Source organism: Musa acuminata, chromosome BXJ3-7, assembly GCF_036884655.1.
Source record: "Musa acuminata AAA Group cultivar baxijiao chromosome BXJ3-7, Cavendish_Baxijiao_AAA, whole genome shotgun sequence".
Classification (NCBI taxonomy): domain Eukaryota; kingdom Viridiplantae; phylum Streptophyta; class Magnoliopsida; order Zingiberales; family Musaceae; genus Musa; species Musa acuminata.
In genome coordinates, this window is record NC_088355.1 from 36884814 (window position 1) to 36899896 (window position 15083).

A 15083-nucleotide genomic window follows, 5' to 3' on the forward strand; every position below is an offset into this window, starting at 1 on the left:
GGTATAAGATGTGGCCTCTATTCAATATAATGCACTAGTTTCTCATCATCTTTCTTCTTCTCTTTCTCTCTTCCCCATATTTACATCTAATTTATAGTGTAGAGTGCTGAGAGTGATCTGAATTGTGAGGAAGAAATACTCTCAGCACCTCTTGGAGATCAAAGTAGAGTTTTAACCAGGTAACATTCATCTACAGAAGCTCAAACACAAATGATCACATACCGTTCAGGTTATAGCAGACCTTCCTCAGTCACATCTTGGTAGAATTTGCCGAGAATGAAAAGATCACCATAAAGGGAATATAGTCATTGTTTCTTTATTCTTTGTGTAGTGTATATATACATAGATACATTTGTCTTAGAGTTGGTAATGATTCTCTTTTGAGACAAAGATAAGCTTACTTTAGAGGAAGAAATGAGCATTAACAGACTTTTAGTTGGTACACCTGACTGATGTTTTTTGTAATAGCAGATTGGAGCTCTGTGAGCAATGCCATGTCCATATCAACAGTGTTCAACTTCAACAATGGTGGCTCTTGCCAGTTTTATGAATGAAAGCAGCAAGTTCGAAGCTTGAAAGGCACATCAACCAACCACCACCCTAGTTTTTGCTTCTCTTATTCACCTGAAAGAGTCACTCCCCAAATTTGCATAGCTTTTAGGTCCATTTAGATTCCAAATGAAGCCTGCTCCCAACCAGCACACCAACCTTGAGATTTAAACTGGCATCAGGTATGTTTTCCACTAACAGCTGAGCTAACAATGCAAGATTAAAGGTGATGAAACCACAAAATGAGAGAGGTTGTGCCAGCCAACCCTTCTTATACCCTCACATTGCTTGGCTCTCATGCCATGTTCAACAAGATGGTTCCTGCTCTCTCTCCCTCCATACCAAAGCTCCACTACAGCTTGGAGTGGAATGTGATCCAGAAGAAGGTTGGCCCTCTGCTGTGGCTGCTGGTCATCTCCACCATCTTTATCCTCTTCATCATGCACTCCTCTTATACTCTCAGTATCAGTGCCAAAGGTGGCCTCAGCCAAAGCCCTCTCATGTCTGCTGCTAACAGCAACGTGATACAACTGGTGCAGAGCCCCCCTGATTCAGAGCTCCTTTCTCCGAAGGAATTGAAGAGCTCTGTGATATGACAAAGGGCAAGTGGGTGACAGAGCCACGAGCATCGATCTATACCAACGTGACATGCCCGACGCTGCCTGACATGAAGAACTGTGGGAAGTATGGGAAGGATCAGAGCTATTTGTATTGGAGATGGCAACCCGATAGTTGTGACGTACCGAGGTTTGATCCTGTGACATTCCTGAATCTAGTTAGAGGGAAGAAGATGGCCTTCATTGGTGACTCGCTAGCTCGCAATCAAATGGAATCCCTGCTGTGTCTCTTGTCTCAGGTAATTCATCTATTAGCTTTATAGGTAGAGAAGCAGAACAAGGTAATAACAGTTCATGCAAACCTGTTGCAGGCAGAGACTTCCAGGCAAGTCTTCAGGGATTCAGGCGACAAGTACGTGACATGGTACTTCCCCTCGCATGAGTTCACCCTCATGGCCATGTGGACGGAGTACTTTGTGGAAGCAAGGCCAAGAATCATAAACGGAACAGCTTCATCCTCATTTGAGCTTCACCTCGACAGGGTGCCCATGAACTGGACGGAGAAACTTCCCGGCGTCGACTACGCTATCCTCTCCGGCGGCAACTGGTTCTTTCGAGGACTCCACTTGTACCGAGGAGGAGAGATCGTCGGGTGCGTCAACTGCTGGGGCCAAAACCTGACCGATTTCGGGGTCGCAGCTGCCATCAGAAGCGTCCTCAGAACAGCCCTCCAGTTCATAGCCACATGCAAGGAGTGCGAGGGGCTCGTCACCTTCTTGCGGACCTTCACGCCATCACACTTCGAGAATGGCTCCTGGTTCAGCGGAGGACAATGCAACAGGACTCAACCATTGGATGAGAGCCAGATTAGTCTGAGCGACATCACCTGGGAGATAAGGAAGGTTCAGCTGGAGGAGATCGAAAGAGCGAGATGGCAAGAGGGGGAAGTGAACATCAAGTTCGAGGTGTTGGATGTCACCAAAGCGATGATGCTGAGGGCAGACGCACACCCGGGGAAGCACTGGACGACGAAGACGAAGGGGGGTGTTAACGACTGCTTGCATTGGTGCTTGCCCGGCCCTGTTGATCTGTGGAGCGATCTATTGCTCGCGACTCTCAAGAAGAATTCTCCATCTCATTAGTTGCATACTTATATGTATCGTCTTCGCATGAGCATTTTATCATATGACTCGTGTGCACTTTTCATTGTGTTAGTGCAGTCTTGAAGGCATGGAAATCTCACCGTACATAGCAATGGATACGAATCTTAAAGGCGCCACGCGTCCTTTTCTCCTTGAAGCATGCGAGAGATTAATTTCTACTATACAGAGGTCACGGATGACGTTGGAGGAACGGGCGAGATCCGATCCGACTGCCACTGGTGACGCATCGATTAGGATTCGGATTCGAGTTTGATCCAATTAGGATTAGCTCAAATCGACGACAGGCAGAACGTATATGTAACGGATCGGGTTATAGTATTGATCGGGTTATCGGAGGACGAAAGCTTCGTCTCTTTCCCTAGCAGGTAGGTGGTCGAAACGAAAGGCAAGAAATATAAGTGTAACGAACGGCTCCGGTGAACCCTTTATAGTAAGCTTTCCTGCGAAGAGTGCCTGCATAGGGTTTCTATTCGAGATCGAGAGAGACGGGTACGTCATCATTTCCTCACCACCAGAATGGAGAAGATGGGCGCCGCCGACGCACAGATCGAGGATCTCTTCGTCAGCAAGAAGCCCATCAAGAACCCTCTCGTCCCCATCGGTAAATCGCTCGTTTGTTTCCTTCCCCCGGTAGTTCCTCTTTTGCGAAAAAGGAATCTAATTTGACTGCCCACGCGAATAACTCGATGGTAAAATTAGATTTTGTCGGTTTTGGTGAGTTTCCTGTCTCATTTATTTTTCTATTGGAAGATTAAAGAACCTCAAGGACTGGATTTGGGGGAAATTTCTGGTTTTGATTATGGATTCTATGGAGCGGTGAAGAGTTATTGGTGCATCAATCAAAACGTTAGGGTTCTCCATCACGATGGGTTGAATTGATAAGCTGATGTGTCGGCCTAGTCTTGCATTAGTTTTGGTTTTATATTTTCTTTTTGGTTCAAAATACCATTATATTGCCAATGTAGTTGTCTTTAATAATGGAGATAGCTGAATAAGGCCCTCTAAGAATATCGTTGGTCTTCGTATTAGACTGTTTTGTTTAGTAGGCGCAGTTATATGTAATTAATTATGTTGAGATGGGTAGTCAGTTTGTGTTGTACTATGTGCAATAGGTCTTCTTGGATAACATGTTCCTTATCTTGAATCAGCATGGTAAGTGAAATCTGTGTATCTGGTTGAGCTTTTAAAGAATGTTTCATCTGGTTTACGGTTTATTTGATGTCGTGCAATGTTTGCTTCTCATTATTTTATAATTAATGCCACTAGAAGGATAAGTAAAATTAGTTTTCCTTATGGTTATATTAAATTTTACAGAAGTAGTTTGTTCTTGAATAATATAGCTCGAATGATTTTGAAGTAGTTGTGCAGAAGTTTAGAAATTTTTCACAGCAAGAGTTTACTAGCGCTTGTCATATGGTCGATAATGGGATGTTCTAGTCTTGAAATTGATTGTTATCATCAGAATCTTTTAGGACATGCATTATACATGTCTTTGACCTATAACCAAAGGCGGAAAAAAAAAAAAAAAAGTCCAGATGGTTATTTTCATCTCTTTTCTTAACCACCAATTTATTATGGGCCAGGATAAACTAGATCAGGCCACAGCTAGCCAGGTCATCTAAGAAGTTGGGACTTTGTCCAATCCATCCAATCCTAGTCTCAAATGCTATCAGGCTGATCCAATCCCTTGATTCTTGTTTTTTGGGTTTTTTTGTATATTCTTTAAAGGTTCAACTGGTTGCAGATGCTAATTTGTGAGTAAATTTAATCAAGCAGAAATAAAGTTAGTTTTGGGTGATTTGCACGAGTGATTCTTATTTTTAGCTGATCTTTGATTCGGAGGCTTCAAGTTAGGTTGAGGTCTAAATTCTCTCGAACTGTTTTAAACTCTCTTTCTATATATACACAGAGAAGGATGAGGGAGCAGGAGATGAACTATAATACACATAAAAGCATTTGTGGCCTTGATATTTTCCTTTCAAATTAATGAGGGAATACTTGGATAGGAAATCAGCACCATCAAATATAATCTGGTGGTTTTTACAATTTTTTTCCAGTGCATTTATTGGATGACCTGATCCATCGTAAGTATCATTGGTGCGCAGCCAGCTGGGTATCAATAAGAGTGTTTTGTTGACTATAATGTGTGGCAATATTGTGACATCTTATTTGGATTGAACTAGAATATGTTGTGACTTAAACTGGATGTTTTAGCATATGTGAATTAAGTGATACGTTAGATAGCCCTGTCGGGTTCCTTAGTTTGCTTGATGATACACTTTTTCCTGAATGATGGTATGATGATACCAGGAGACGAAAATTAGTACTGTTTTTCTGAGCAAAGTTTTGGATCAGAAGTACATTCCGTTGGTTTCTTAGACCCTAAGTTTGAACCATTATTAAGTTGTTTAGTCTGCATAAAGTATTTCTTGGTGTAATTTTGTCAATGGTTATGCTTGTGATGGCTCCACATGTCAGTTTCTCTGTTGTGGTCGTCTCTACTCCGCTGTAGAAGTTGAGTTGCCTACTCGTTTCTGCCAACAATAATACATAAACTTTAAATAACATTATTGTTATCATTTTTTCTTTAAATTTAAATTGATTGAAGAAATTTTCAGGTGCACTTATGACTGCCGGTGTGCTTACGGCAGGTCTAGTTAGCTTCAGGCAAGGAAATTCTCAGCTGGGACAGAAGCTGATGAGGGCACGAGTTGTATTTCAAGGTGCAACAGTTGCATTGATGGTTGGCAGTGCTTACTACTATGGTGAGACCTTTAGGGGTTCTAAGAACAAAAATTAAATGATATAAAGATGGCTTGCAGGCATCTTTCATCTATGACTGAGTTTTTATTGGCATCAAAATAATTTATTACACATTTTCTTTCACTTGGGAAAAGAGTGGTAGCTGACCAAATCTTCTGGAAAATATAGTGGCAATGAAATAATGCGCCAGTACTTTCGTGTTTGTATTATTTACACAATTGTATCAGAATGTATTATGTAATCATGTGATGGATCCATGTATGACATGAACATTTGGAAACATATTGGTTATAAATGGACACTTTGAGTCAAATATCAGGAATTACCATTGCAAGTAGGATTAAGGATGGATCTCAAACAAGGATATGAAGATGGAAGCAGGGTAGTCATATTATTTTTAGTTAAATAAGGTTTGGCAAGGGAATTCAATAGATGATAACCATACTGTCATGGCTGTCATGCAAGACTCTATATTAGGATGAACTTTGAAGAAATTTAGAACTTAGTGATACCTAATGGTAGTTGACCTCAAAAACCAAACTATCAGGAAATCTGCTTCAATGCAACAGAAAACTGCAGGAATTTAGAAGTGGGAAGAGAATTGTTGTGTGTTTATGGCTTTTTAGACATGTCTCGAAAAGAAAGATTAGACAAATGAAGTGGTGACTAAGTGTGACTGACCAAATTGGATCATGCAGCTTCTTCTTCAATGAATGCATCTCTACCACACCTTAGGCATGGTAAACTTTGCTTTTGTCAAGCTAGGGTTTGAAAGAAGAAGAAGAAGAAGAAGCCCTTAAAAAAATATACACGCTCCTATCAAGCAAACACTTTTCTTCGAAAAATGGAAAAAATGAAAGCTGAAGACTTTTTCTGATAAAATCGATCAAAAATATATTTTATATTTTTATAAGTCGTATTTCAATGATAAAAAGGGAATGCAAAAACATCTGTTAGTGGATAAGTAGTCTATAAATCCAACCCATACAAATCAAGCCATTTCAATGATCAAAGATGGAGGTATATGAATTCCTTTATTACCAAAGCATTTATATGAAGATGGATTCTGCAATTTTGCTGCTTCCACATGCATGAAAAGTCTCCAGCTTGAGATCTTCTACAAGATGAGATCCACCGCTATGGAGAAGGGTTAGTAACAATGGCACACTGTCCATTTCCCAGTCCCTAATTCTTCTGATATATACATCTGTTCAAGTGACAGTTTGGCAGGAAGAGTTGCAGCAGATCAAAGCCACAAGTGGGTGTTCGAGGAGCTCCAAGATCATGAGATCAATGCTTTGCTTAGGTGGAGCAACCTTGTTGATGATTCTGTGAGTGTGCCTCCGCCCACATGATCTATGCCTCTTCACGGTGCAAGCTTCTTTTTGGTGTGTCGAATTCCTCTCTCTCTCTCTCTCTCTCTTTCTTCCACAAAGCCTTGTGCTAATCCCTTCTCAGCCATACAGACTATAGCTTTTGATATTGGTTTCAATCTTTTGTCATCATGTTGCGTAGCAAACTTAATAATCCATCATCGAGCATATAGTTCTCACAGGATGTCCCAATTTAATTCTAATATCTTAATAATTAAAAACATTAATCTAATGTAATAGTTCATGAGTATACCTTTCTGCTCATGACAGTTGATTAAGATGGAACTGAGAGAAATCGTGACGCCATTTCTGAGTTGTGTCAACCTTTTCTATTCTTCTTCTTCTTTTTCTTCTTCTTCTTCTTCTTCTTCTTCCTCCTCCTCTGTATCTATAGGATGGTCTATCCTTCAAAGTAAATAACCCTTGTCCCACCTTGTTGTTCTTAATTAATTGATACTTGATTGAGAATTGTTCTATCAAGAAACAACATTGTCACAGTATTGTAATTATGACTCTATATCAATGTATTTTGAACCAGCATAGTGATCTTGACATTTTAAGATTGAGAAAGAGAATGTTCTTAATGCCCAGATTTTTTATGGCAGGCATATTACTTTTACTACATAAGGGTTGTCTGAGCTCCAAAGTTGGCAGTAATGGATGCTATCCTACATTTGGTAGCTAGTGCTGGTCCAAAGATGTTAAGCTTTCGGCTGTGGTGATGTTACAGAGAACCAAACCTCTTCTCAGGTCCAAAGCATTCTTCCCTTCATTCTTCTCATCAAAACTTTGGGAAAAAACTTAGAACCTGCTGTGCAACAGCCAAGAAAACACATCCTTATCCTCCAAGTATGCATCTTATTATTCAACTGGAATGATGACATTAATTTTCTCCATCTCTCTAATTCCTTTACCCTCAAGACAAGTATGGAATGACATGTTGTCATTGACAAAGTAGCATCATTGCATATGATTTCAATTCTCTGCCTGTCCTACTTGTATCTTCTAATGGTTCATTTAATATAGACTACTTGAATCTATAATTCCTTGAAATGGTTTGACATTGCCTTTATTATATGCCAACAGCTTTGTTTTCTTGGTCTTTCATCCATCTTCTTCCTTCATATAAAATTTGCAGATAGAGCACACAGTAATATATAGTGAGAGAAGTACAAGACAGACCTCTTCAAGAAATCTATAGCACATGAAGAATACTCAATAGAGAGAGAAGATGCAATTGACATGAACCAGCTAACTATCCACAAGTCATTCAATCATCAACTACACTGAAAACTTTCACATCACCAACGCAACTGAAACAAGTTTTCGTATCATATTACCTTAACTCTACTAGTAAGAAATGCAACAAGACCAAGTGTAACATAGAAGATTCATGTGTGTCCATGCACATCTCATGGTAGGCACAACTTGGAAAGAGCCCTCAAGACATGCACTCGCAACCTCAGCTGGAATATGTAGTCGGCGGTGCGCGAGAAGAGCTGCTCCGGCTGCAACCGCCGGCCGCCGGGCACGAGACCTTGGAGCGTCCTCACCTTTCTCTGCACCGACGCGCGGGAAACGCTCCGCCCTTTCCTTTGATGTCTCGTGCCGGAGATCCCGTGGCGCTTCGATCCATTCCTACGCCTCTTTGCCTTCTCTAATAGCCATGGCCTCTCCATTAGGAAAAAGACGACGGAGAGCAGCGTGAGGCGGAAGCCGAGATCAATGGAAAGAAGGATGAGACTGCAAACGAGGCGGAGGAGGAGGATATATAGATAAGCGAGGAGGAGTGATGCTTGCTGCGAAAAGCCATGCGAGCCACCTCGGGGGGTGTGGAGCCCGGTGGACAATGCTAAAGCATGGCGGCATTTTGTCGTCTAGCTGGAGGCGGGCCACGTCATGTCTTGCCCACGTGTCTGACAGCTCTGACACGTGGGACAGAGGGGGTGTAACATTCGATTCCCCTCATCAATAGGGTTTACGTGAGGATGTTTCCTGCAGTACTGCATGCATGGGTGTCATCGTTATCCACGAAGAATCTGTAACTTGTTCCTCTAAGAAGAAGTAAGGGATAGAGAGTTCATCTTTGTTTCTGTAACAATCCATGTTTTTGATCATTTTAACCATACAAACTCGTAGTATTCAACTTAAAGATTCTTTGCATGCAACTGCGAGAAGCTACACGAAATAAGTTGGCTGCTGACTTTGAGCACATGAAATTGACTTGTGCCCAATAGCAAAGTCTACCACCTATCACAAAAAGAATCTCAAAAGTCCAACTATGATCATGTCTGTCCTCGTTGATTCAACCCGTGGCATGTTTCTCGTGGCAAAACATCTTAGGTGGCCACCAAACACAGCTCTCTTGCCTGAGCACAAACACCATGTTCGGCACCCCCTTGTGTTGTAGAAGATGGTGCAAAGCTACAAGTCTCATAATGAGACCTAAACCAATCAACATGTGTCAACTCTAAATGATCAGCAGTGTGAGGGGGACCATTAGGGGAGGAACATGGGAAGCTTAACTCGAGAAGAAGAGGATTAGGAAGTAAACAAAAGAGGCTTGTTGTGTCGTGAGGGAGGTGTTGTTGGCTTTTTGTCTTAGCGGTGGGGGGGATTAGATTAGAACTGGGACTGCTTGATTGCACATGGAAGCACATGACGAGTCTCTCCTCCTTCCATGTCCATTTCTCAGTTCCCGGTTGACAAGGGTAGCTTGTGGTGGGTGCCACGATACACGAAAAGCTCAGAGTTATCCCCCCTTCTTCTCTCTCTTGATGGACCAAAGGTTTAGGTATTGAGCTACATTTACCATCGTTTCATGTCTCGTATGGGGTACCATTGCTTGAAAGATCAAGAGAGGGGAGACAGAGGGGTTTGATCTTTCCATGTGTGATAACTGTGCAACACAGGGGCAACTTCGTGCTCTCACATGCTCTCTCTCTCTCTGCCTCTTTCATGATGGCATGCTTTCTCTGAGCAGTATGAAAACCAGATCAGCACCTAATCATAGCACACATGCATGGTGGAAGAAAATTTTGCTCTCATCACAAGCATGATGAAGGCTTTGCTTCTCCCCAAGCAAACTTTGGAGAGAAGTATGGGTTCGTCTTCAGCTACTAATTAGCTTTCCTATTCAATTGAGTTAGAGCTAGTAGTGCCTGGTTTCTGTTGTTGCTTGGAAGTTGTCATAACCATGAGAGAGAGAGAGAGAGAGAAGAACCCTAGCTGTGGCACCATTGCACTTTGTTTAGTCCAAGTCTAGAAGTTGCTTGGACAGCAATCTATTAGCAGTGGAGATGGTGTACAGTTTACAGTCCATTAGGTTTAGGATGTTCATGGGGCAGAAGGGTTCTAAGGTGCATGTGCTCCTGGGCTAAACCTGGTGGGTGCAGATAATGATGCAGCACTCAGGGAAAGTCAATCATGTGGGAAGTATCCATGAGAGAGAGAGAGAGAGAGAGATCATATGACTGTGGGTCTGAAACCCAGAGATGATAAGAGACACCACTCACAAGATGGGGACACTAGTTGAGTTGGATGGCATGCGGAAGGTCTCAATTGGTGGACTTAAATCATCCACTTATTCTAAGAAGAAGAAGAAGATGATGATGAAGAAGGAGAAGAAGAAGAAAGCATGGGTTGGGCTGACCAAAGCTTTCTTGACCCAAACTACCATTATCCTTATGTCCAAACTCACAACTCATGATCTTCTAATTCTATTTCTGATTCTTATAAACTTAACTGTGACCAATTGGAGCAAATTCCGAATTAGTTCGAAATTTTCTTTAGAAATTCTTTGATCTTTGATTATTCCTATCAGAAATAAGTTGTTCCTTTCCAAAACCTGATCATGTTACAATTTTTATCTCTTGCTTGCACTATATTTCATTTTTCACATCATAGATATATATATAAGATTATGCAAGGATCATAATCTAAGAATGATTTCCATAATAAGACCACCACAGAATTAAGAGAGAGCATTTCTTTAGCAAACTATTCCTTGCACAAAAAGAGATCCCCTCACTGCCTGAATACTCTTGCAGTGCTTGTCTTTTCAGGTTCATTCTGCAGCAAAGATGTCTCGGCTTCTATCAGCAATTTAGCACGCAACCTTATAATGGACAAATTCTTCCACATCTATTTTCTGGTTGTTAATAACCTGTGTGTCAGATTTTTCTTTTTCTGGGGAGATCCATCAGACAAGGAATTCATAGTCTGACATCTTTAAGGTACTTGTGCAGTACAATCTTAATGCATTTATACAGATATTTCACTCTCATAACCAAAAGAAAAGGTAGATGTTCTGCATCCTCTTCCTGTTCATGTTCAGATGCATGATGATGCACACATTACAGTCTAATTAGAAACCACTACATCAGGTTACTTTCCATTCAGTGTGGCCTGATCACCTTCTTCCATGCTTGGACTAAACTTGGGTCACATGGTTCAAAGCTTGCTTCCAAGTAATGCTGCAGTAGGGTGCAGAAGCTGCAAACAGAGCTCAAAGCAATCCAATGGAGAAGCAACCTCTGTACTTTAAGCCACAGATCCTGTTTTCTAGAGGAAGTTTACTGGATGCCCATAATGAGCCCAAATCCAACTCCCATCTGCTGAAGCAAACAAATGGAACGTGACAGAATTTGATCTCCAATTGGAGTTACAGCAATGATCTAGAGAGTTGGGTTATGGAGACTGGAGAAAGTTTCAGCAAAATTCCACCTTGGGCTTTGGAGTGCAGATTACTTGTAATAGCACAAAAGGGTGCAGGGAAGTTAACAATGGAACCAGAGAGCAAAACACCAAACCCACCAAATCAAAGTATGTCCACACTTGCAAGTGGAGGACACACCCCACACAGGAGGCAAGCCACCAGTACAACAAGCTGCTCTCCTTCCTTTCCCTTCCCCATGTATTTTCTTGGTGTCCAAGTGGGCCAAATGGGAGTAACATTTGTTACTTCTCTTTGCTACTGGTACAGTTGAAGAAGACATGGGGATGGGATTGGGTGGATCTGTAGTTTTGTGTGGTGTCCTCCTTCCTTGTTTGATCTTGTTCTTGATCCCTCTTCTTGTCTGGTAATTTCCTGGTTTAAGGGAAAAAGACGGCCTTGATGGTTTCCCTTCCTGCTGCTTCTTCCTCCTCCTCATTCTTATCCTTCTCTGGGTGCATGTGATCTGGACTTGGTTTGGAACCAGGAAAGCTTCCTTCTTTTGGCCAAGCTACCTCCTTTTCGTGACCTAGAGTCCCAGATTTGCTGTGAAGCTCCAAGTTTGCTCGCCGCTCCGTCAGATGACTCGCGGGTCTGCTCCGAGTCCATGAGGAAGGAGATGGTTGTCACACCTTACCAGTCCTCCGGGCCTCACTGGCTTCTTACCCAGGTCAAGAACAGGGGTGGAGCTTCTTCATCTCACCATTCCTCTCATCTTGGTGCCTTGAGCCGGGACTCCATCCCGTTCCAGCCATCTCCAACAACAACAGCTGCAGCAGCAGCAGCATCCTCCCCAAGCAGCAGGATAAGCCCCGCAGTCCTCTTCACCATTGTCATCCTTGCGGCCCTCTTCTTCATCTCTGGCCTCCTCCACCTCTTGGTCAGGTTTCTCCTCAGGAAGCGGCCGCCGTCCTCCTCCATCTCCTCCTCCCCCCACTCCAACGCCCACGCCCGCCGCCGCCGCAACGCCGACCTCCCGGGCCCCGGCACGCTCCAGCGCCAGCTCCAGCAGCTGTTCCACCTCCACGACTCGGGCCTCGACCAGGCCTTCATCGACGCGCTGCCGCTCTTCCTCTACAAGGAGATCCTTGGCTCCAAAGAGCCGTTCGACTGCGCCGTCTGCCTATGTGAATTCGCCCCCGACGACAAGCTCCGGCTGCTGCCCGTCTGCGGCCATGCTTTTCACCTCGGCTGCATCGACACATGGCTGCTCTCCAACTCCACCTGCCCGCTCTGCCGGGGAGCCATATTCGTGCAGGGGCTGGCCATCGAGAATCCCATGTATGCGTTCGACGATTACAGGGAGGAGGATGAGGAGGGATTCTCCGGGGACCAGGAAGCGGAAGCCGATGAGCGAATGTTCTCTGTCAAGCTTGGGAAGTTCAAGAAGCTGAGCAATGGAGCCGGTGACGGTGCTGTCGACGATGGCAGCAGCATGGGTGAGAGTAAAGTAAGCAGAGAGATAGGGGAGACTAGCAGTAGCAACTTGGATGCCAGGAGGTGCTTCTCCATGGGCTCTTATCAGTATGTGGTGTCTGATGCCAGTCTCCAGGTGGCTTTTACAGGTTCCACCATGAACGGCGATGGCAGGGGAAGAAGGGTCAATGCTATGAGCAGAGATGAGAGCTTTTCTGTGTCCAAGATCTGGCAGTGGTCTGATAAGAAGGGGAAGTTCCCAGTGTGTTCAGATTCTGCTCCTTTGGATGGGCACTTGCCATGGATCAGGCCAAGCTTGGAGGATGCATGAACCATGGCTGTAATGTGATAAATCCTGTCCTCCTTTAGTGATGGCTTCTCAGAACTCCATCTTTCTTTTGCTTCTCTTCCATTTCATCTACTTCAACTCTTTTATATTCTTTTAACATGCAGTGAAGAGGTATATGATGCTAACCTTATGTTGTAGTGATGCAGATATCTTGTGTTATTCAAGCTTAAATTCTTCTACTGTTCCATTTCTTGAAGGCTTAAGAAACACATCTAATTGTCAAGCCTGCAGAGAACATCTGAAGCTACTGTAGCTTCATAACTGTGCTCAGCTTCCATAGACGTTGGATAGTCACAAACCTCGGTTTAGGATGCTTCTCTGGTCAAGTAGCATCTCCTGCAATCAATGTCTTCTAGTAGATGGGCAATTATGCTCCTGTTTTTGTTGTCTCTCCTTTCCCATAGGATGATGGAGAATCCAAAGGACTTGGCCATGGTTTCAGTCGATGGATGTTCCTTATCTAAAGAGATTGTGTTAGTTCTGCCATTGCTGTAGGTTTCTTGGATTTTTGTCTTCAGTAGTTGTCCTGTCAATTAACCCAGAGGGTCTGTCGAAGACACTAAGTCCAACAACTCATTCCAATGATCTTTGGGGATGTATATAGGATGATCATTGAGTCAATACACTATTTATATAGATATAGATATATGTTTTGATCTTTCTAAAGCGAAAAAAAAAATCTAACTGGAAGCTTGAAGACCGATGTTTCGTGCTATTATTTCTACCGAAAAATAAGATTTCGCTATTGATCGTGCCTGACATCTGAAGAATAACATGTGTTTATTCTTTTAAAGATAAAGTTTCATACTCCATTTTGGACATACTGCCATGATCAAATCTGAATTACTTCATTTAGGTCTTCAGGGCTTCAGACTGTTTCTTCTACAGTAAATGTTGCTTTGCTTTTAACCAAAGCCTTCAACATCATCTCAATTATACACTCTCATTATATATGAATAAGTTTGTGTTTGTGCTTTGATGTAACTTTTAAGACTTCTTGTAGTGGTAATGATCTATTAGAAGTCAGATGGAGTACAGTGGAAGGGATTCTCATGCTGAAAGATTTGGAATGTCAACATCTCTGAAGGGTATTTTGTTCTGAACCCATATATTTCACCTTTTATCTTGTCACTCTTGAATCTTACAACTGACAATCTATTTACTGTGACTGTTTCAGCAAAGAATTTAATGGGGCAGCAACAAACAAACAAAATCAATTTAATTGGATATTCAAGCTAATGCATGCAAACAATCAATGAATGACTGCCCATTTGGTTTTGTTCTGAGGTTGATATGGTTGTGTTGGAATCTATTCTTTTACTGAGTGATTGGATGAGACAGAGGAGGGTGAGAAAATGTCTACATCCATCTGTGAGTTTCAGAGTGCAGATTACAACTTTGAACTCAGCAGTAAAACAACTGAAGAGTCATAACAACTGTGTTGGGAGTAATGTAAGATGATGGAAAGAGTTTTTCCAACCCCCTGAAGCTGATTTCAGATTGGCAGTGCCATTTTTTGTCTCTTGTTTGCATGTGTATGGAAAATCTGTGAATCAACAACTACAAATGCTACTCTTATCAGGCTTTTTATGTTTTCCAGGTCCAAGCTCTTATGAATTCTGACACTGCAAACTGTAAGCCAAGAAAAAGGATTATAATTGAGGCCTCTGCACCACCAGCAAGCAATGTAAGCCAATCAAAGGACAGTGCGTCTGATGTTGTCTGCATTCACCTCCAAAGAACTGACAAGAACAAAAGGAGGACCATCCAACATGGCTCTCTGCTGCCTATGGCCACTGTGTGAGACTTGGTTCCAGTTAAGGAAGAATCTAATGTATTCAGTGTCATCATCACCTTTCCCTTCCACTGGCTATAAATTCTTTAGGATTTTGTTATTGACTCAAAAAAAAAATGTCTATTTACCTTTTTATTTTTTATTTTTTTTTATGTGGACATTACAAGTTGTTTCCTTTTAAATGCTCATCTTTTTGATCTGTTGAGTAAAATCTTTATTTTCTTTATATATTCAATTTTTTTTATACGAAATTTATGCTTCGGTAATAATTGTTTAGATAAAATCAATTAAGTTCGAAAAAAACTCGACTTATTTTGAAGTGTTTATAAAGATTTTTTTTTAATTTTATGTGAAAGAAAGCACCATAATATATTGTGACAATAGATGGTAATAACAACAACAAT

General features: G+C 42.1%; 2 protein-coding genes and 1 long non-coding RNA gene across 3 annotated transcripts; all 3 read left to right on the forward strand.

The window, feature by feature from the left end:
• Positions 1 to 362: 362 nt before the first annotated feature.
• LOC135642929 (xyloglucan O-acetyltransferase 4-like) lies at positions 363 to 2248 on the forward strand. The gene is made up of 2 exons (XM_065159412.1): positions 363 to 1405; positions 1478 to 2248. The coding sequence occupies exons 1-2, from the start codon at positions 1142 to 1144 to the stop codon at positions 2246 to 2248; spliced, it is 1035 nt and encodes a 344-aa protein (XP_065015484.1). The 5' UTR covers positions 363 to 1141.
• A 343-nt stretch (positions 2249 to 2591) lies between these two features.
• Positions 2592 to 5155, forward strand: LOC135643159 (uncharacterized). Its single transcript, XR_010498159.1, has 2 exons — positions 2592 to 2870; positions 4921 to 5155. It is a non-coding gene; the product is annotated as an uncharacterized LOC135643159 (long non-coding RNA).
• Positions 5156 to 10893: 5738 nt separating this feature from the next.
• LOC108953428 (RING-H2 finger protein ATL47-like) lies at positions 10894 to 13063 on the forward strand. The gene has a single exon (XM_018829129.2). The coding sequence runs from the start codon at positions 11727 to 11729 to the stop codon at positions 12864 to 12866; it is 1140 nt and encodes a 379-aa protein (XP_018684674.2). The 5' UTR covers positions 10894 to 11726; the 3' UTR covers positions 12867 to 13063.
• Positions 13064 to 15083: the final 2020 nt, after the last annotated feature.